Source organism: Seriola dumerili, unplaced genomic scaffold (genome assembly GCF_002260705.1).
Source record: "Seriola dumerili isolate Sdu_G_001 unplaced genomic scaffold, Sdu_1.0 BDQW01000226.1, whole genome shotgun sequence".
Lineage (NCBI taxonomy): Eukaryota > Metazoa > Chordata > Actinopteri > Carangiformes > Carangidae > Seriola > Seriola dumerili.
Genome location: NW_019174481.1, coordinates 2,763,361 through 2,786,501, shown reverse-complemented (window position 1 = coordinate 2,786,501; position 23,141 = coordinate 2,763,361). Strand labels below are relative to the sequence as shown.

The window sequence follows — 23,141 nt, the reverse complement described above, 5'->3', positions numbered from 1 at the left end:
AGGGAATGCAGATATTCGGTTTCTCGTTGAGAGTTAGATGAAAAGACTGATGAGTGAGAGTGAGAGAATCAGTTTGTTAAATATAATGCTGCAGCCTGTTAGTTAAACATTTCATGGCTGTAATCTTGTATTTAACAGACTAATATGGGTGGTAGTATCGAATTTCTCATTTAACTCTGAGCAAGCAAAGACGCATACTTCCCAAAATGTCAGACTAATCTTTTAAGCAGCAGAGAAACATTAGTGGACAGTTGTGTTTATGTGGTTCTACAATGAAACAAAAACATATCACAAAATAAAATGCAAGCAAAAAGTGTAATGAAAGAGCTGAAAGAAATTTACAAACTGACAAAATGCCCATTGTTATCGAAAAAAAAATGGTTAATATTGTACTGAAAAAATCTGCTTTGAAATGAAATGGCCTGAAAAGATAGTAAATATTTACAGCAGCAGCATCTTCACCATAGTGTTCTTACACAATCCAATAATATCACGTGGAAAAGTTTCCTACATTGCCCAGTAAAAGGCTCTGGGCAAAGCTGCACATTAACAAGAGTCATCCAACAAAAGACATCAAGTACAGTATAAAACATACGCACTTGCCCCAGTAAGTAGTCCATGGTCACAGGATTTTTATTTCATAAAAGCCTCAAAAGTTCTCATTCAAGTCCAATAATACAGCACAGTAGTCAGTTTCTTACAATTAAAATCTCTTTAAGTTAGTAGTGGTGGTGAGGCATGGGGATGTTGTTTCACCATGAAAAATGTCACCGTACATACTTTACATACAAAAGACAACCATAGTAAAGAGTTAAAATACAACAAAACACAACCAAACAGTACAGAGCCAATGAAAATGTTTTGTCTGGATCAGAGAATAGTGAAGCCAATCAGGAGTTAGAGGTCTGATCAGCTGATGGAGAGGACGTATCCGACCACATCCCAGCAGAGGCCTTCTGCACAGACGACCTTTGACATGGAAGTGAAAGGGAGCGGAGGGCCCGGAGCTGCTGGGACTGCAACCTGCTGAGGAAACACAAGCTCTTCATCCAGTTGGCTGGCACAGAATACCAGAGCTGTCACCAGTCTGATTGCTGCGTCAGAGGCAGATTGTTCTGCAGCTCCACATTATGTTCTCAATCACACGAACAAACCAGCCGCACAGTCAGCAGTAGTCTATTACATTCACCCTCACTTTCCTTCTTTTTTTAGTCTCAGACTGAACATCTGAGCCTGTACAAAGTGTCCGTCCTTCTCCATAACACTCCAAACTCTTCTATTGACATGTGTCTCTTAATGCTCAGTTTTTGGGGTAGATTTTCTCATAGAAGAAGTTTTGCGCCAGCAGGTAGAGTTCTCCGTCCTTTTCCCTGACAGCATGTGCCCTGACGAACTGGAACTGCTCCAGTGCAAACTCATAGAACTCGTTCTCCATCTTCCAGATGGCCGACTGCTGCAGCTTGGCAATCGACTCCTTTGTGGGCGGCTTCTTCTCGCTGGTCTTCCTCAGGTGGGATTTCTTCCCTGTGATGACGGGAGAAGGGTATTAAAGGTGTCTGGATACATCATGCATTTACATATATATGATAAAATAGGTTTAACATTACTGAGGACAGTATTACAATTCCATTTTGCTTGAGTCTTTATTTTTGTAACTCATTTTTGAAAAGGTCACTGGCACTCTCGAAAAACAGTTATAGTTAGTTAGTTTTTTTTTTTTTTTCAATTTTAGGCTCAAAGTCATTTCTCTTTACAAAAACAGCGAATAAATTCAAAGTGCATTAAATGTCACATCCCTTATGTTTGGTATCTTTTGAAATCTACACTTTCCTGTTGAAAATTAGTTGTGAAGATTGATGACATCCACCACAAACACAGGACACAGGGGGACACAGCTAACCTTGTTCTAATCAAAGCTAGCAAAATCCACCTACCAGCATCTCTAAAGCTCACTAATTAATGCATTACATGTTTTTTCTTTAATCCGAATAAAAACCAAAGTGTAAAAACATCAAGTTGCGGTTTTACAGAGGGTTATTTGCCAGACGATTTCTTGGTTGAGGTTCTTGGGTGAAATTATTCAGTTTTGTTGTTGCTGTGCAGTTGCCAGGCAACCGGCTGAGAAGATACTGCACCTGGCGAAGAAATCCCACTCCTTTGCAAAACAAAATAAACAAACAAGATGTAACATGTTCATCAGTGAACTTTAGAGGTATTGGTTTGTGGATTTTGTTACCAGAGCCAGGCTACCCGTTTCGCCCTGTTTCCAGCCTTTATGCTAAATTAAGCTAAATGTCACCTGACTAGCTGTCTACCTACCATACAGATATTAGAGTGGTATCAATCTTTTTCCAATTCTCAGCGAACACACATGTCAAACTATTGCTATAAGTCAATGTGATGTGTTTTGTCTGGGGTTAACAAGACACTACTTGACCCCTGAAACTGAGACTCAGTCTTCAAATTCATTAAAAACATACCTGATTATTTTAAGTACTTGGGTTTATCTGCTACTAAAAATTATGAACATCATACTTGAATCATAGTCCGTCTACATATATTATTATGATTGAATTCTTCTTTTCTGTCTGTCTGTTAAAGTTCTTGGTCATCCAGGTCATTCTTTTCTATCCATTACTTATTCTGGCTGCACTCATTGTAACTAATCTGTATCTAAAGCAGAGAGGCACGACTGCATATTGATGACAATTCAGTCATGCTTATATGCACACGCACATGCGCGCGCACACACACGCGCGCACACACACACACACACACACACACACACACACACACACACACACACACACACACACACACACACACACACTTCAGCTTTGCTATGTGACTGAGCCAATGGGCTGCTTTTCAGTACAATATTAGTGAGGGGAACCAGAACATATAGGGCAAGAGCAAATGTTTTGTTAGTATTTAGCAGACATGGCACCTGTTTTGTACAGCTCAGTGGCTCCTCTGAAGAAGCGTGGCAGCGCAGCCTCCAGCATCATGACAAAATCCTCCAGCTCTTCTGTTACTCCAACCAGCATGTATTCATTCACCAGGTTGTATTTCGCCTGCTCCAGAGCCCACTGGCTGCCCACGTTCCTGCACAAAGACCATGTTCATTGTATGTGGTTGTCTTTCTTTGTATTCTGTGTGATTTTTCTCTGCTGAATGTGAAATGCTCACAACATTTGGAAAGAGCAGAAATGGATGGAATGGCAATATGACAAAGAAGAGCAGAGCGACAGAAGTGTGGCAGAGGAGAGCTGAAAGGGGCAGAGACAGGAAGAATAATTAAGTGAGATGTGAGTTATGAACTGAGTCCAGAGAGGGTTGAGACAGCAGGAGGAGCAGAGCAGAGGACAAAGCAGAAAGGCAGGAAGGTAGGGGAAATTAAAAGTAGTGGCAGGTGTTACCATGATCAGGAAATTAAATAATAATGGAGGAAGGAGATTTAAGCCTATAAAGTAAGTTTTTGGCAAAGCATCAGAGGACTGGCAGTAACTTCACCTCTTGTCTTCAGTATTTATTCAATGTTTCCAAGGTGCTTTCCGTTACTTTGATATAGTGCTAGTGCTCCAAGGTGAACTAAATCCAAACACTCAGTCCTTCAGTCAGTGTTCTACTTCAGGAAGGCAGATGGTTAAAAGATAGAGGGTAGAGTCAAGGAGAGATTAAGGAGGGTGAGAGGGATGAGTGAAGGCAGAGAGCAAGAGATTGATACAGATCATCATGTAGACAGAGCAGATCAAGGCTGAGAGAGCTATCAGAAACCTTGAGAAGACTGTAGCAGAAGTGATAGAAAAGGACTATGAGGCTTAATGTGGCACACTATGAAACAAAACTGATATTGCATTCCACCTGAACTGTTTGAACTGCCTGAGGTGAGGAAAGGATGAGGCTGGTGATAATCTAGATGTTATTGTCCACAAATCCCATTAAAATACCAGAATTAATGTGCTAGTCTAGCTCTCAGTAAATATTTACAAACTTCCCTGCCCATTCTGTGGTACTAAACCCCTAGACCAATCATTTATACACAAGACGTTAACATTTAATAAATATAATGGAAATACAATTTCACTTTTAACAAAGGCTAAATAATTTCCTAAAACATCTGAGCACTCTAGTTTTTCATAGTTTGTTTTTACTCAAACAAGTGAATAGTGTATTTGTGGGGGACTATTTTCAGCCGTGGATGCACATTTGGTGTGCTAGGGAGTATCCAGTGCAACAGAATGATGTATGTAGGATAGACTCAAATGTCAGCCAGTGTGGCTCATAGATGGTTAGTTTTTAGACAATGGCATAGAGACATGGCATAGAGACATGAGCTATATCTGGCTTTGGTTAGTAGGATCAAATCATTGTTGGTTTTGGTTGGAATAGCACCAAATATATAAAGACAAGAGGAAACATGAGCGAATATTAGCTAAATCAGCTGTCCTTGTTTAATTCAAATATCTGTACAAGAATTTAATAGACATGGTTGATCAGCATGCTGTGTGAATGTGGCATAGTGTCAGGTGTCTCAGTACATACCAACATTCAGAGTAGTGACCACAGAAAAAGGGAATCTGGAGCCAAAGCTTTTCTGGGGCACAGTCTGAGCCGCCGGCGGATACACATTCATCAAACGTCTGAAACACAAATGCAGCACATGAGCATTTGAAAAAAGTACTAACTTGTAAAATAAGTAAAGGGTCAAGGATTCAAGACTGTCTAAAAACAACAGTCAGGCTCCTATGATGAGCACTGAAACAGGTTTTGCTTGCTACAATCTTGTTCATACTGGCTATTGAGATCCTCTCTTACTGGATTAAGATAGACCTGAATTGACAGATTTAAACAAAAGAATAAGATTATTTGAGGATTGTAACCTTCTTGTCTCCTTGTTTCCTGCGTCTCAGGCCGGGCCGGTAGTCGTCCCCAAAACGTAAAAAGTAATAATAGGACACCAGCCTTTCAATGGGGTCCCGGATCACATTTATGTATATGGGCTTCCTCTTCACCCCAAACCTGAGAGAATGACAAATGTTGGGTTAGACTCAACAGGACAAGACGAGACACTCATTCATTCATATAATAATAATAATGACAATGATGATAATAATAATAATAATAATAATAATAATAATAATAATAATAATAATAATAATAATAATAATACGCTATTGACTTTCAGCATCAGAAATATTTCCTTATGCTACATCCTGATCATTACATTACACTATGTACGTGAAGAGCATTAAATGACCACAAGGTGGAGTCAACTGCACAAAGCCACAGCAGACGGAAGTGGTTTGTTGCTATTATAAACATGGCTAATAAATATTTCTTTACTTGGTGAAGTCCAGGAAGGAGACATGTCCATGGTAGAAAGCAGGTTTCATTTCCCTCCATTCAGTCACATTCTTTACAAACCGCACCTGAACACACCAAAATGATAACTGTTAAATTAACTGTTTAATTAAAATGGCTGAAATGCTGTCTTTAGTACATTTTTGACACATTTGTCAAAAAGTCAAGATAATGGAATAATATACATAACAAATGAAAGGGGGAATTTAGGTTAAACTTGTTAAAGAGGCCTGTGAGTGTCAGCAGTCGCTCTGACCTGGTCCTGTATGGACATGACCGGGTTGTTCTTGGTGGTGTTGATGTGCAGCACATGGTAGTGGTTCTTCCCGCACAGGTCGTAGGCGATGTTGGTGAAGGAGGTGCTGGCAGTCTTGGGCACGCGGTTATAGATGATGACCACATCGTCCTCGCTGTCGGACAGTGATGAAGCTGACGAGTCCCGTTCCCGCAGGCCGTCCTGCGTGTGCCGCTGCTCGATCTCTCGTACCTCGTGTCTGGCGATGGCTCGTTCTGGAGAGGCGATAGGAAATCAGATACAGGTGAGTTCAGGAGATACAGCAAAGGTTTGTTTGTGTGTGTGTGTGTGTGTGTGTGTGTGTGTGTGTGTGTGTGTGTGTGTGTGTGTGTGTGTGTGTGTGTGTGTGTGCATTTTTTAAATAGAGAATGGGTCCGCAATACAGAATAGTGAGCAGAAATGTCCTTAAGTGAGTTACTGATCATATGAGCTTCACCCTCAAGGAGAGCTGCTCTAAAGCTGAACCTGACCTCTAACCTCCCAGCAGCAGAAGAAGTGAACAGAAAATGTCTCTATAAAAAAGTTAAGTATGATATAATGCAGTATAGTGTAGACAGAAAAAAAGAAAGAAAAAGAAAGAAAGAAAGAAAAATATGACTAACAATTGAGTGTCACAATGGTTGTCAAAGCAAGATCACAACCAACTCTCATATCCCAAGATCTTTGCTCATGTACAGTGGTCAATGTCTAACATGTCTAATAATAATGTTAAATAACCCTGAGCTGATGCTACAAATTAAGACTTACATTTAAACCTGATCCACTTACACCTTAAAATATCATCCTGTCCTTGTCAGGGGCAACACCGCTGTGTGAGAGACTCAATTGTAACTTCATTAAAAATGGATTTCAATTTCATCTCTTTTGGAGAGCATGAAGCTAAAACTCTTTTCCTGCTTCACACCAAGGATCAAGAATAATGTCAAACAGGAATATTAGTTAATCATTTTGTGAGCAGCCTATTTCACGCTGCGGTACCACATCTCTTGTTCACTAATCAGATTCAACTTTAATATCAGCCCCCCCCCAAAACCTTTACTTTCCCTCTCCTTATTTAACAGCAGAGTGAAGTGTCTGTGTGCTCCTGTTTTAGATCAAACAACTGTACTGTTACATGACCATTTTGTGTGTCAGACAGGCATAGTGTGGGATGATTTCCAATCTAACCAGGTGTTCTGTTCTTCTGCGAAAAGAACCACATGTTGAGGGTGAAAAGGTGAAGAGCAAGAGGTGACAGGCTGAGGGTTAGAGGTTGGTAGTTAGACAGTAAAGCAACAGTCATTTGATAGCTAAGTGAACATGGATAAATCAGGAAGGCGGAGGTTGGCGGGGGGTATCTCAATCTAAACACTGCATGAAGCTGCAGAAAAGCCAGACCTCGGTGCCTCAGTGTGAATACATTCAACACAAAGAAGCCCTGGCCTTTGTCGCCCTCTGGCTTTTCTGCGTCTGAATTCGCCTCAGATTGACTGGTGTTGACAATGCCCCAGAGCGCTCCACAGGAAGGATGGAAAGAGAAAAAGGCTGTGTGTGTGTGAGAGGAGGGGAGGCAGCACAACACTAGAGCACCTAATACCCGTGGGAGCTCTAAGCGGAGCCAGCGGGCTCCTAAAACCCTGCCGAAAGCCCAGCCTGGCTACTGAGACACTGTTACAGCCTGAACTGGCCCGGTCGGCTTTAGAGGCTGGCATCTGGCACCAAAGGCCAATTAAGATGTCACCTATGATTCTGCCACCCTCTCTTTCATTAGTACAGACGCACACGGACACACACACACACATGCACACGCGCACACCCACGCACACGCACACAGAGGAATTCTCTCACTGCCCCCTCTCTTACACCCTCCTGAGCAGCTGTTAATGTTCCACTCATCAAAGCTGGATCTGGTTACGGACGGAGCCCTGCCGCTTCCACACGCTCGCAACTGGTGCTTCAGGCTGATGGCGGGGGAGACGTGCCAGGTGGCTATAATGGGTGAAGGCTGTCAGCATGCAGAACAACTGTAATGGAGACATTCATTCACGCGTCCATCCAAAGTATGCATTAGCCAACAACAACAGCAATAACAGTTGCTATGTTGGAACTTTATCGCCTGGGCTCAAATGTCCTTTTAGGATTATTTTTATGTTGGCGCATACAGTGAAAGGAGACAGAGGACGACCGTGACATTCGAAAAATAGAGTTGGGGTGCAACCCGTGACAATGCAAGTCATAAACATCAGGTGCCTTTAGTCTGATATGTAGTTCCAGGCGTCTGTAACACAGACACTCAATCAGTTTCTTGCTATAAGTGATAGAGTCTTAAGAACAACAGCAAAATTTTCTGCCAAAGTTAAAACAGCTGTGTTTTTTTTATTTTTTTTTTATATGTAAGATATCTGAATTTGTGTTTTAATCTGTGCCATGTTGTGAGTGTTGTGTACAGCTTGTTACGGTACCTCTAAATCCATTACACCTCCATTAATGCAAGTTAAACTTTGATTGTTGCCTTTTTCAATCATGAATAAGTAAAATTACATATAATATTAAAGGGCAAATACCAAACAATAAACAAACACAGTACACAGTTTTGAGATTCCTGTCACCACCTCAATACAAGGCAGGTGAATTGAATTTGTTTTCATTGCACACAACGCTGTGATATAACCATTAAAATATTCAACAGCAGCTCTTCCACTGTCCCTGCTACTCTGGATGATCCGCAGACCTCACTGTCAACAGTTTTCATTGAAACCACTTTCCAATGTGAACAGTTGACAACGAGGTCTGTGGATTATCCAGAGTAAGGATGGCACTGTTTCTGGAAAGAATTGTTGCTGTTCAGTATCTCAAATGTGGTTTTATTGTCTTGAACAAAACTCCATTTGCCTCCATTGAGTTGGGATGGAGGCAGAAGAATATCTCATTAATAACATGGACATATAAAACTAAAGTCAGCTGCATGGCTCAATGCCACAGTGGTAAGTGATAAAATATTTTTTCATTGAGTGACTTGACACTTTAAACTCTGTTGCTAAAGACTTAAGCAGTGTTTCTGTTAATTTTTTGAACTGCTGACACCTTCAGGGCCAAACAAGATCATGTAAGCTTTCTTTTTGCTTTGCTGTACATGAACACAATAATGTAATCTTTTGTGCACATCAACTTGCAAGGAAGGCTGCCAGTCTTTCAGTTTTTTTTCCAAAGAGGTGGGAGAGGGAGAAAAGACCAGGAGCTACCGTGTCCCTAACTACAATGTCCTGAACTATGCGAAGGGGCCCAGAAACCACTTGTTAAAGACATGGTGTTTTGTGCCAAATTTCCAACAACCAACAAGGAGGCAAAGCGGGCACGGAGAGGGCTTCTTAGGCTTTGTAGGAGACGCCCTATTCATTGCGAGACTGAACACACTTGGCACAAACCTCCATATCAGAGCCCGCCACACACACACACACACACACACACAAACTTAAGCTTAGCGCTCCCTTATGAGGTCATTTAATTAGAGAACAAAAGCCTGAATTACTATGGCCACACAGCAGGCCTCTTTTCATTCCACATTTCCGTCAGTTTCCTCCCCTCAAGCCCTCTCTGTGCATTAAAAGCTAATTATGAACCGTGAAGCCAACACGGGTCTTAAACATTGTGACAACTACAAGCCTATTACTCTGAGTTTCATTCAAAGTGAGAGACAGGAGGAAGACAGAGCGCTGGTGGTTGAACATATTTACTGAAGCAATTTTGCGGCTGATTAGATGCAAGCATTTGAAATCATCATTCACATTCACTGCTAGATCTGCAAAATGTGACAGGCCGTCATGTATTATTGCTATCACGTCAGATCTGATGGGATAATAAAAGTGGGGTAGAGAAGATGATCCTTTCTCCAGGCAGCTCATAAATCCATCATCGCGCCGATCCGCCAGTAGGAGCTCTCTCCCTTTCTCTGCTTCCCCTTAGAGGGTTAGCCCCTCAAACCAAAGCCTTGGGCTAGGTGGGTAATAGAGATTGGCTATCAGCGGCAGACTGAGGTGTACGGCTTGTATGGTTCTGCTTGGATGCCGCTGGATTGCAAAATCAATGAAGGATGACAGGGAGGAGATCTAGGTTGCTGCTGTATAAAAATCGAGTTAGTCTGCTGCTGCTGCTGTTTCTCCCTCTTCCCTCTATATAGACTTGGACGCACGCTGCTGTTTTGCAGTGCCAGGTTTCCAGGGGGACAGTTATGTCACCACTGCAGCACTCACGAACATTTGGATAAACTGTACACTTCCGAATTTCTAATTATTCTAATTCTGTCTTTGGATCTGTTTAGCAGAGAGTGGATTGCCAGAGGAAACAGGAATGAAGTCAGGCTGAAGAGGAGATTCAGGCCTGACTAACCAGAGCAGAACCTGCATTACCATTGTTATTTAAGTGATGACAAGGAATATGAAACATGCTGTGAGAGGAATGTGTCGTGCGGCCTTTCAGCGCTGCTGGCAGCTGCAGAGAACTGAAGAAGGAGATGGATAAACGAGAACGCTTTCAATAAGTGATTGTGAAGGTGTTCAGCACATTCAAAACGCCTTCAGAGTTTTCAAACAAGCTCAGTATGACAGGAGGAAGAGACATACATATCAATGCACAATGCAACACATAAACTACCCTTAAACTTTTCAATAGACACCAATACTTTCATGCAACATGCAGTTTTTTATGCATTTCACATTTACAGAGAAAGACGGAAACACATTTGATCCAAAGTGCAATTGTTTAGGTGGGCTTTTTGAAAGGGGAGTAATTGCCAAAGCTGGGGCATTTTTTCCCCCAATGCCTTTGACACACAAGTGCGACATTGACGCTCAATGAAAGGTTTCATTCACTGGTCTGTCCTCCACAGTACAGCTGGGGGAGAGAGGAGAGGTGGGGGAGCCGAGGGTGAGAAGAGGAGATGGGGAACGGCCAGGTCTGAGTAAGACAGAGTGATGAGAATGTGACCAAACAATCTGATTACAATTCACAAGAGCTGGGGCAGGGCAGAATTAACCTGTTAGGGGGCCCGGGGTAAAATGTTGTAAAATGTCTTACTGACTCCCAACCTCTGGTCCTCTATCTGTTGTGTATGCAGCAAAAACACTGAATTTTATAATGAAAATGTCAAAGAAACTGCATTCAATGTAGATTTATCACGTCATAGCTTATACCCAATCCACTTAATAAGGTCAATATCGTTCGCAGTATTCATCTGGTGTAACAGATTCCTAATATTTCCCCAATAAAAACTATGATAAAGATTTTAAAGCTACGTTTTGACACAAGGTCCCATTAAGGCGAGATCACAAGATTTGTATATAATGCAGAATATTAAGGTGAATATTAATATTTAAATTTCAATAATTGTTTAAGCTTTTTAATCAAAAATGTCAAATATTTGCTAGTTCCAGCTTCTCAAATGTGAGGATTTACAATATTTTGTTTGTGTTTTGGATTGTTGCCTGGACGAAAGACCACCTTGGATTTTCAGAAATTTTAATGGGCATTTTTGTGATTATTGTCTGAAATTTGATAGACTAAACTATTAATCTAATAATAAAAATAGTTGTTTATTAGGGCTTTGCCAAATTTGCAAATAATCAAATTACCAAAACTCTTAGTAATCAGTCATGAGAGTCACTGAATAAATGCCTCTAACTGACAAACAGTAAAGCATAGAAACGCACAAATACGTCTTGTTTGCGGGAAGATGTGAGGAGTTCCTATTTGTTTTCGTCCACTAGATTTATCATCAAAGAAGAAAATCTGATAGGAAATGCCAGAAATGGTGCCAAACAATGTATCAAAGTCAGATTTGCAATATAAGCAGCAGAAAGACTCCACTATTGAAATTCAAATCAACAGATGCACCCAGTGAGGTGAAGCAGTGAAAATAAAATGTCTGGTTATATTGCAGATCCTAATAAATAAGACATTTCACAGTGATGTAATATTTCCTGTCCTGGACTTGGCAGTGCTGCTTTGCAAGGATCCATAAATACAAGCCTTAGAGTTTTTCATTGTTATGACTTTCATGGTAGCTCTGCTTTTACTATGAGGTTCAGAGAGGAGGAACAAGGGTGAGGAAAATACAGGTGGTTGGGGAGGTGGCGTGTTGTTAAGGTCATGAGCCGCATTTCCTCCTGCAACGCTGGGAGCACGAGGAAGGCACTCCATCCTCCACAGAGACACTGCTGCTGCTGTTGGGCCCCTTCACCAGGTTTATTTCAGCACAAACAATCCATGTAAAGGTCACGTCTCCGGATAATCCTGGAAATGATATTTCCCCCCGCGACAAAATAACATGTTAAAAACAAGCATGCTTTTGTCAGAGAGTGCCGACAAAGCATTCCTCAGATATGAAGAAGAGACAAAACTTGTCTGTCAGGGCTGACAAAGGCAACACAGTGTGGACAGTTTAAAGTGGTTTGGGGTATGGGTCTTAACACCATAATTACCCCATTGAATGTCATTGAGAAGGAAGATGTTAACACTAGAAACTTCAGAAATGACTTTTTTTGGAGGAGAGGCTGGAGGCTGGAGGCTGGTGCATTTTTTGCTCTTTGGAGTTCATGAACTACAGATAAAGTACAAGCTGTTCGACTAAATTCAAGGCTACACTAAAAGAGCCTCAGCCACATGTGGCCCATTCATAATTCCTAGTCTAAATGCAAGCCTTGTTTCTACACTAATGATAACAATCCGGTATGGATGGAGATGATAATCATCATGGTTCAACCTGCCACTTTTTCCCCTAATACATCTTTTGTGCGATCGAAGCTGGTAGTGCTGTCTGACAGGTGAGCCAATAATGTCTGGGAAAACAGAAAGAGTAAAGGGGGCCACGTTCTGTCTGCTTCATCAGAAACAGCCAGTCAGATGAGATTATGGAGCAATTTACACAGATGGCAGATCCCATCATTCCCCTGCCTTGTTAAGTAAAGGCGGGTCAAACGGGTTGTGGGGTGGGGTGGGGTGGGGGGGGTGGGGGGTGGGGGGGGGCAGATCTCATGTTGGCACAGATTGTCAATGACTAAGCAGTGGGAATTAGCCAATATTTTCAGAGGCATTTGCGCTTCAAAGGGAAGGAAGGAGAACATATCTGTGTAACTCTTGTCAAGAGAAGAGCTATCAAATGCATTTGTGAGAGGAAAAGAAAAACCACAGCAGGAAAATCTCTGTCACTGCTAAATGCTTCAGCCACAGCCTCACAACCACGACAGTCAAATCTGTGAGTGTGGAGTGGAAGGAACTTGAAATTAATTGAAATTGAAGAGTAGCTGAATGCATGTACATTCACACTGAAATACAACCCAGAGCCCTCATATCCTAATATAAAAACAAACAGTGTTTGTATAACAGTACAGATCTGGTTGCAAGCTACAACCCAGATATCTGATGTTCTCTTTCCCTCTCCGTCTCTCGGCCCTGTAACAGATAATTAATAATGCATATATGGGAGTCCAGGGAAAACTCCACACTCTATTAGACAGAGCGGACGACAGCTATTCATAGGTTTAATAATGAGTGGGAGGGACAGGTGAACACCGCAGAGGATCTGTCCCACACAGAAACGAGCAAGAATGAAGTGCAAGAACAGACCATCTCTGCAACAAGACCAGCTCAACTTGTTATCACCTCTTATCATCTCTGCGGGCTTATCTGCCTGTCTTTCATCTCCTAGTTTTCTGCTTCTCTTCTTTCATCTCATTATATTTAGCATCTGCAGGCCATCTATCCAATGAGGATGTTGTACTGTGTTCACCATGAGATGATCACTGCGTTAGGATGAACAGGAGCCACTTTTACTCTCTCCAATACACAACCTAACCTCAGGGTTTTGGTCGATATGGAGTACCGACCGTGCTCTTTTTTTCTTTTTCCAATTTAAAATCTTTAAACTTCACTATGTGGAATTTATTTGGATCATGCCTCTGTATGTAAGGTCACACGAGGCTGTGAAAACATATCAGTTTCAGTTTGATATACTCACTAAAATCTCTCTTACTGTCCAGCCACCATAATCCAGATGTGAGGTTTGATAAAGATATGTTTCAACTCCACTGTTTTTCACATCAGTACAGGTCATGGGAAAGACTACTGCATATGTGACAAAAAAGCTGTATATAGCCATTTGTGGCTCCAAAGGGAGCTGTGTGAAATCTGATAAATATCTTCAAGTGATATCACTTGAATCCGTCGGGTTTGCAGACTAATGTTTGAAAAGGAAAAAAAAAAAAAAATGGGGGTGTGGAGTAACAAACTCTTTCAAATGTCAGTCAGTCTCAGTTCACCATTGACTAAATATAATAATATAATTTTCGGGCTTAGTGCATTAAAAATAAGAATATTTAGCTGAATGTTGGAGTGCATGCAAGATAACTGCAATGTTACAGTTTGATTCTGATGTATATCTGTGTTGTATGTCATGCCCCTCTCACTCCCCTGGCTTATCATCTGCCTCTGTCCAATAAAGGTGAAAATGCCTCCTGCTCCCAAAATAAACTATCTATTCAGACCTCAGTCCAAGAGCAGTTTCATAATTGGTGAAACACAAATACATCTAATATATATCGCTTTCAGTCATCATAGATTTGTACATTCAGCGCACTTGATCAGACGAAACAAGCGATAGATGTTACATGGGAATCTTCACTATATTCTGATTTTTAGTGGGGTACAAGATTGATGGATTGAAGCAAAAGGGAATTGGCAGACTAATCAGTTATGAAATTAATGATTAGCAACCCTAATAAGTGGAGACATTAAAACGGTAACATTATTTTGATGCTTGTGCATATTTGACTTACACGGCTCTGGATGGCTTATAAAACTGAATTTAAAAAGTTATAACAAGAGTGACAATGAAACAGTATTTATGTGGATTGATCATATCTGGTGACGCAATTTTAAAGGTCACAATCAGCATCAATACTATTCCAGGGTATGGAATTACGGTGGTCAGAGGCAGGACATGGAAGATACAAACACTAGTCTATTTTTAAAAAACAAAACAAAACAGCTTGATCTGGTGTGTAGCATTACTGACTGAGCAGCAGTCGATGTAGAGTGTTTGAGAAAAACATGAACACCACAGAAAGAGAAAAAGAGATGCAGACACACAAATCTAGTGATCCACACTCAGCAGGGGACAGTCTGAGTGTGGGAGCTGAATATTCAGCAACCCAGATACTTCATTAATGAGGTGTATACACACACACACACACACACACACACACCCACACACACACACACACCCACACACACACACACACCCACACACACACACACACCCACACACACACACACACCCACACACACACACACACCCACACACACACACACACCACAGCTGTTTGCCGTGTACTTATTTGTATTCTGTCTAATGAATTTCAAGTTGAATTTCAGGCAATTTGGCAATGGTGCTCACACTATTCAGAGCACTGAGGAGAGGGGAAGAGGCTTGCAAAGAGAGAGAAACCAAAAAAAGACACAGAGATGAGAGAAAGGACAGGAAGGGAGAAAAGGAAGCACAGACAAGGATAAAAGAGGTGGAGAGATCTGACTGGAAGAGGAGTGGAAACAGCACACTTGCTAGCCCCATATTAGGCTCTGTCCCTGAGGGCACCTGGTGTTAGACATGTTACAGGAAAACAAGATAAAGGCAGCTTTAAGCCAACTCTACAAGTAATAGGAGCAAAGTTGAACCAGGGGCTGAGGGAGAACAAGGGCAGCGCTGCTCCACCATCTTCCTTCCTCCTTTATCCCTCCATGCTCTGATGAAATTGGTTGTAAAAATGCTGCAGGCATGCTTTCTTCATTCCTTTTTTTGTAGGGGCTTATGATTTTCACCAGCCAGGGCTTTAAATATTTCTGTGTCGCAATGAAAATTAAATCATCTCTTTCATTTCTTATTTTCCCTCTAACACCCTCCCTCCTCCCTCCACATTTCTTCCTCCTTTGTTAGCACCTTATTTCCGAAGCCTGCAGCGGATATTCTCCTTTCAGGCACTCATCCAGTGGGGTTAGTAAAATACAAGAATATTTGAATATCACAAAAGAGACTGTTCACACAAATAAAGAAGCTGTTTACAACTATTGATCCAGAAGGAGCTGGATGAGAGTGCCGTCATCAAAAGTTATTATCGTGACAGAGGTTTATCAGCCGCTCGCCGTTTCCCCTGTCAGGGGAGGAGCTGCATGGTGCCAGGGAGAAAAAGAGGCCCTAATAATTCTGCAAAGAAGACGAGTAAGAAGAGTTACCATCATGGGGAGACACCTGCTGTCACGTGTTTACAACCATACACTCCACCATGTGTGAAAAACCCTCAGGCTTTAACTAAGTATGGCAACGTGTGATCCCCAAAGAGTCTAAATGTGATCCTTAAGTTTGTGTGAAAATGGACCGTGGAGAATGAAAAACAGATCATTTGTGAAACTACATGTATGAAAAGTCACATCAGCACAGCGCTCAGGACCAATGATCACTCTAAGCATCCCTGCAGGACCGTTTGCTCACTTCGACTAAATAATATCTCATCAGCCGTCAGTCAGAGCTCCACTTGTCCCCACGAGTCCAGTCAATATAATCTGGCCTGCAGGGTTTTGGTGCCACATGATATTTGAAGCCCAATTCTTCGAGTTGAGTGAGCTGACACCTCTGCCCAACAGTGACGGGGGAGGAGATGAAGACAGAGGGGAGACAGTGAGGAGGAGAAAGCGTGTCTGTGTGAAGAGGCAGGGAGGGAATATTGGGGAGAGTCCAGCTGAGGGGAGTGACGGGTGGTATTGGAGCAGGGTGTTCTTCTAGAACGGCCTCCAATTACATCCAGGGTGTGAAACCGTCCATAAGACCCTGATTAGCCTGTCTGTCATCCTGCTACAGCAGCAAATGCAGAGTCGGCTCCAGTTGCCGCCTTGCGCGCCACTTTGCAGGAACACATTCCCTGTCAGACAGAGTGCGCGCCAGGGGCCATAAATCCTCGGTCCAAATCAAAGACTGCTTCTAACAATACACCGAAAGCCCAGTATGACCATTAGCACTCTGCCTCCCCATCTCCCACAACAAATCTATCCCTGACACCTACGCCCATCTCCGCAGTGGGCTCCCCTCCATTAGCCGCTCAAATGGCATGTTTCAGAGAGTGACTTAGCAGGCTGGTCCAGGCGATAGGCGCTACTGGATGCTCACGGTAGCAGATGCCAACGTGCAGAGTGAAAGTAAATGACTCATGCACCCTTTATACGCCTTAGGGAAGCTAAAAAGGGAGATGTGGGGTGTCAGCGAGAGTTCAGAGGGAATCTGAGTGCCGTGTCAACAGAGAGGATAAGAAAACAACAAGGAGAGAAGATGCTGGAGGTTACACATTTTTGAGATTGAGGTTTGCACTGCTAGAGTTGTGGAGAGAAATGGGGCTCAGTCAGTGTCTAGTGCTTCCAATGTGTCACCAATTAGCTTAAAAAGGAAGCCACCATTTGGTGTTGCAGCCCTCTGAGTGAGTCACAGACACCAGTTGAACCACACTTGACAAATGTGTAGGAGTAAAAGGAAACCAGGTAGACACTTGGATTATCAATAAAGTAAAAATTCAAACACAACTGCAGCTCAAGGTCTTTATCAGCGACAGGATGACTGACGTATGGCAGGAGTCTGAGCAGCAGCGTAGAGGCTCGAAGGAATACAGTGGTCCATGCAAGTCTGAGGACAGACTAGCGATGCCTGACCGATGTCCTTTCAAGAGCAAATTCCTGACCAGATCCCCAGGTCCCTCAGCAGCAGCGTGAGGGTGGGCTCGAGGCTGTGAGTGCCCAGCATGACAATCAAAATCATATTCAAACACAGGCCTGGGAGCAATGGGCTGCAGTGATAAATGAATGCTTAAAAATCTTGCGTCAGCTCTGCAAAAACTTTGACAATGAGCGCATGCATCTCTTCCTTCTTCTACATTCAACAGCATCACTCTTCTCTTTCAGAGCTCATCACAGAGCCGCTTGTGTCTGGAACTAAATATCACTGCGCAACAGATGGAAATTGAATTCCTTTAATCAGTCTGAATAATGGCCAGCAGATAAAAGGAAATGATGCTGAGGGGAAAAGAAGTCTCTGAATATCTATGCTGCTGGGTGACACACAGTCCTCACATAGCCTGAAGGGCAGAAAGGTGAAGAGGTCATTTGCTCCTGTTACAAGGGCCATGAGGTGACAGTTTTATAAGCAATGTTTCTATTTACGCAGCTTTCAATATACCATAACTCCCCTCTAGAATTAACCTGCCACCTATTACTACAAGATTTGTTTTGTGCTGATTTTAAAGCATCAAAAAGGTTCAAAAAGCTGCAATTCCTAGAATGAAAACTAAGGTTTTCTTTGTGTTTATGAATATTGTCCCTGAGGAAATAAGTTCAGCTTGGCTTGAATCTATAAAAGCAGGTAGCAAGCACAGGTGTTACACAAATAATGATGCACTCAACTGTGTAATGAACGCGCTTTCAGCCAGAAAAGACAGGAATCAGAAAAAAAAGGTTGTTTCAGAACCACAATTGAAAGAAATGGTATCCTAGTATGCTTTCATTAAAATACTTTCCCTACACTGGTGTTATTATCATCTTTACTAAGCTTATTCTTAAGCGATACCAGGTGTCATCCTAAAGTCTCAAGACACAAGTGTCAGCTTTGTACATCAAAAACAATCAATGTCAAATTAATTTGCACATACCAAAGAAAATTTGTGAAGATATTTTAGATGATTCCTTTGCATGAAGCTATTCACAAATTCAACCGGGCTCAAGTGAGGCTTTTAGTTTGACATGATAATTCTTTTCAACTGTCCAATCCTTCTGGTTATGGCCTTTAAGTGCTGTTTCAACACAAATGAGTTGGGAAACTTCATCTGTGTTGGCTTCACTTTTAACCAACTGATCAAATTTTCTCAGCTGCTTGAGAAGATCTAATCACTGCTGAATCAAATTCAGGCATCCGTCTCGTGTTTGACGTCAATGACACATTACCCTGGAATGTCAGTCTTAGACCTCAGAGCGAAGTAGCATGAAGTTCTGCAAGGTGAGTGTCTGAAATTACCAGAATTGAGAGAGAGTTAATGACAACCCTGCCAGGGAAAGTGGCCTTGAATCTCCGTCCGGGCTCTTTATTAAAGAAAATTTATTTTCATCTATCCATCCATCCCTCCACAGTCTGCATTACTGTTGACCCAGCCGGCAGCAGAGCCGGTGAGCAGCCAGAGAGAAATACTGTCAGAATAATGGATTAGGTCCACAGCAGGACACACAGCTGCATCACGGCACGATTGTAATGCAGGAGACTTCTCAGTGAAACCTTGGGACAGCGATTAGCTTGGAAGCAAATCACAGCTTGTCTTCCCTGTGGGAGGTGTCTAATGGGGGAAATGATTCAACCTACATGTCGGGCAATAGGATCCCACTCTGTGAGGAGAGGGTGCTGGCCATTCCAGTTTACGTGAAGTTAATTGTGAACATGTGAGAACATGATATAGAAAGGTGACGTATAGAACTGCTTCTTCCAAAAGTGTTTCTCATGGTTATCACGTAAGTGTTATTCTCGGTGTCTTGATTTGAGTTTGGACACCACCTGTCCTTGTTGTGATTGTTACGCTGCTTTTTATGGTTGCACAGATGGACCTGCAGCAGGCATACCTGGTAATGTGACCAGCCCTGTGGCTGTCTGTCAGCATCGTGCCTGTGAAAGCCTCAGTCACAACTATTTGGCTATGCAGCACATAATTCAGAGCTCCAGTATACAGACGTCTGCTCAGTCCAGTCATCCATCAGAGCGCTTTTTGCCAAGTCAACAGATTCTCGTGGTGGTGGACAGTCAGGGGAAAGGCCTCTCAGGTTCTATTTCAGCATCGGGAGGGTGTGTGTGTATTTTGTATGTGTGTGTGTGTGTGAAAGGAGTTTTGATTTTCACAGGGTGTAAAGTATAGCACTTTTAGAGCAGCAGTAAACCATATGAAAGGCCAATATAGCCATATATACCCCCCAGGACCCCTGATTATTCCAACATATGAAATCTACGTTGGGATACTTTATTCACTTAAGATGACTGTCAACCATTTTATTCACAATCTGGCCTGGAAACTCCCCAACACAGCCTCATCTTTGACTCATGTGAAAAAGTCTGTCTATTAATCGCCTATCTGTAAACCACAGGATTGGTGCTTTTAAACTTCTAACCAAGTAATTTGCTGTTGATCTACACAATGTCAGAAAATAATGAAAAATGTCCATTACAATTTCCAACAGTAAGGCTTACATTTAAATTCCTTGTTTGGTCCACAACAAAGACAAGCAGCAAGTATTCACATTTGAGAGGTGATGATTTTTTGTCGTTTTTGCTTCAAAAATTTCTAAATCAGTTACTTGACCATCAAAATTGATTCTCATTAATTTTTTGTCAGTTAACTAATCAATCAATTGTCTTAGGTCTAGTCCCAGTAACAGAAGCCTGACATCTATCTAAGGCCGTAAACCAGTGCCGACACGTTGTTAGCAGATTAATTGATAAGTTGATTGACAAAATTTAACCACAAAGGGATTCAAAGATCGATTGATCGTTGATTCATTGATTAGTCGATTAACAATTGGTCTGCAACAATTTTGATCACTGACTGTCACTTACCACCATTTTATATCACTGTAAATTTAATTATGGCTGTAATTAAAGATTATTTTCATTATCAATTAACCTACCTATTATTTTCTTGATTAATTGTTTAGTCTACAAAACATCTGAAAATAGTGAAAATGGTCATTGCTACTTCCTGGGGTCCAAGGTGATGACTCTAAATATTTTTGTTATCGTCGCTATCTGACATTTTATAAACAAAACAACTGACTGAAAAAGACTAAACATATTAATCAGTAATGACAGCAGTGGTTAGCAGCGACTCCAGGATTAACTTCAAAGGCCCCACACAGGTGTTTTCACTTAATTTGGTAATTAGACCTCTGCATGTGTCTGTACAGGCTGTGTTTGAGTGATAGTTCCCTGACTCTCCTGTTTGTGTTGTTGCACCTCTTAAGATGGGACAACTTACACCCTTATGATTCTTAAAATGAGTTTGGTGACCTCAGATTTTCCCAGCATAGCTCCACCCAGCTTCACCCTAATCAGCCAGAATAACACCTGTGTGGTTGTGCAGTGACTTTAAAAAATGCCGTAGCAGACGTTTTCACTTGTCATAGCAGAAAAAGCACAAGTGTTACTAATAACAATGATGATTTCTCTGTTCCGTTAAGTGTCCATGTGCGCAGTTAGAGTGAGCCAGCGTACACAATACCAAAGACCCTGGATCTGCTTCACATAAATAGAAATCACTGTAGCCATTTTTAATGTTATTAATGGCACATGTGCTTTTCCTGCTATAACATGTCAAAATGTCTGCAGTGAAAAGGGTTTATCAGCTGCCCTCTCTACAGTGCCAAGCACCCACTCTCATAAAATGATACAAGAAGTGGTGTGAGCCCCTAAGGTGCACTGGCTGCACCTCCAGGGTGTCTGCATTGCTCTGCTGTTCCTTAAAAATCCCCACAGCGGAGGCACCAGAGAGATAATCCTGCAATGTCCCAGATCTTTATTGGGGCTGAGCCCCTGATGGGAGCTAGCAATGAGATTTGAACACAGTGTCGGCCACATTTCAATCAGAGGAAAGAGTTTGGTAAGGGGGCAGGAGAGGATTTGCAGCAGTGTGGTGTCCCCATGCATGCAGAATATATTCCAAAAAATTACTTTGACCAAAGAGATGTTTTCTGATGTTCAGTGAGCATTGAAATATATTCCTCACTGACCATCCCACCTTACAGTCCGACTCAAGAACCACCACCCTGACCCAGCTCCATTTCATGTCTTATAAATGAACTGTTGATTTCTCATCCCATTTGCATGCAAGTGCACCAGAGCTGAAACAATTAGGCGAGTCATCAATGGACTGACAGAAAATGAACCCACAACTATTTTAATGATCAATTAATTGCTTATGTAATTTTAAGCAGTCCCAGTTTCTAAAATGGGAGGATTTGCTGTTTTTTTCATGATTACAATATCACTGTGAATGTAATTTCTGGGGGGGGGGGGTTAGACTGTGGGTCTGACAGACATCTGGAAATGTCACATCGGGATTTAGGAAACTCTAATGGGCATTTTACATTATTTTCTGTCGTCGTAGAAACCAAACAATCAGTTGCTTAATCCAGAAAATAATTGTCCCTAAAGTATACAACACTCACCCACTCCCTGTCACAGGGTAACCGGCTGAAAACAGCAGCATCCTAAATCTCACACTGCATTGCACAGATTAGGATGAGAGGTAGACGGTAGGCATTAAATTACTACAAATGTTCGGAATAGTTGCAACATTTTAGTCTCACAGTCATTCAAAGTTCAGTAGGACAGTTTCCACATCCTGAAACATTTCATGACCGTGTGCCATTGTCTGAACCATATGATGAAGCATGTGTGGTGGATGAAGTGCTGCTCTCTCAGCACTCAGCCTCTTGCTGACCCAAATGCACAACAATGGGAATGCACCGATCTATAGTGACCAAAGAGAGAGACCTCACACACAGCCTGCGGTGTTCTTGGAGTGCTGAGACGGGATGGGATCGGGCTTGATCCGTTTAAACTTACCTAGCTTTCCCCGGGACTCCTCCAGCTTCTGGATCTGGTTCTCCAGGAAGAACATGGCCACTGCAAACGCTAGCAGCGCCAGAAGCTGCAACTTGGGCGGCATCATGACTCTGAGCAGCCCCATCAAATCATCCAGAGAGGGATTTGGTCAGTCCATGCTCAGAGGAGACACTGAAAACACACACACAGCGACGACGGTGATTACAAAGCGGCTGAGTGTCTGTACATGGCCCTCTCTCCCTCTCTGTGTGTGGATATCTCAAGTACTCTAATTCAAATCCTCTGGTTACCTCAAATGCGAAGTGTTCATACTCGGCTTGGTGATTTCATCAAGTCAATTTCCAACAGCGGAGCGTCGCAAAGCCCTAGAGATTTCCCAACAGAGCGGATTTGTCCCCCCGAGGTGTAGGAGCGGTGGTACCAGCCACTGTTGCCTGCGTCCCCCATGTAGCGCTGTCCTGTCCCATCCAGTGTGTTCACCACCGCACCACGGACAGACTATTACTACCAGTCAGGCCATTGGATGTCTGAGCAGTCCACCACGCAGCGGAGGCTTTCTATTCGTCGACCATCACTGTCTGTTCAACCCGGATTGGACCCGATTAACAAACAGACCTGAACTCCGACAGCAGATGTCGCACTTCTTTCTCGAACCACGACAACAGTAGAAGCGAGGAAGAAAATACAAGTCGACCTTGGCATATGCCAAAACTCAAGTAACATAAAATTAAATGAAACTAGTCTTAATCTGTCATATATTTGTAAATATATGTATATAACACTCACGTAGGATTTTAGTTCAGCAGACGTCGACGTTGATTT

General features: G+C 42.3%; 1 protein-coding gene across 2 annotated transcripts; it reads right to left on the bottom strand.

Moving 5' to 3' along the window:
• Window positions 1–615: 615 nt before the first annotated feature.
• Window positions 616–23,136, bottom strand: hs2st1 (heparan sulfate 2-O-sulfotransferase 1). 2 transcript variants are annotated; one of them, XM_022754916.1, is made up of 8 exons: window positions 22,610–23,136; window positions 22,320–22,490; window positions 5,621–5,874; window positions 5,347–5,432; window positions 4,884–5,022; window positions 4,546–4,643; window positions 2,948–3,105; window positions 616–1,524 (listed from the first exon to the last, which is right to left on the bottom strand). In XM_022754916.1, exons 2-8 carry the CDS (start codon window positions 22,441–22,443, stop codon window positions 1,301–1,303), a joined length of 1,083 nt encoding a protein of 360 aa, XP_022610637.1. In that variant the 5' UTR covers window positions 22,444–22,490; window positions 22,610–23,136; the 3' UTR covers window positions 616–1,300. The 2 variants fall into 2 exon arrangements, with proteins under 2 accessions (XP_022610637.1, XP_022610638.1); XM_022754917.1 differs by having other exon boundaries at window positions 22,320–23,136.
• Between the last annotated feature and the right edge of the window lie 5 nt (window positions 23,137–23,141).

Coding starts and splice junctions, on each gene's coding strand:
- hs2st1 (XM_022754917.1), bottom strand. CDS start 22,443: ATGGGGCTGCTCAGAGTCATGATGCCGCCCAAGTTGCAGCTTCTGGCG. Junction 4,644..4,883: donor GGAAACAAGGAGACAAGAAG/GTTACAATCCTC, acceptor TTTGTGTTTCAG/ACGTTTGATGAATGTGTATC. Junction 3,106..4,545: donor GGTCACTACTCTGAATGTTG/GTATGTACTGAG, acceptor GTCTTTGTGCAG/GAACGTGGGCAGCCAGTGGG.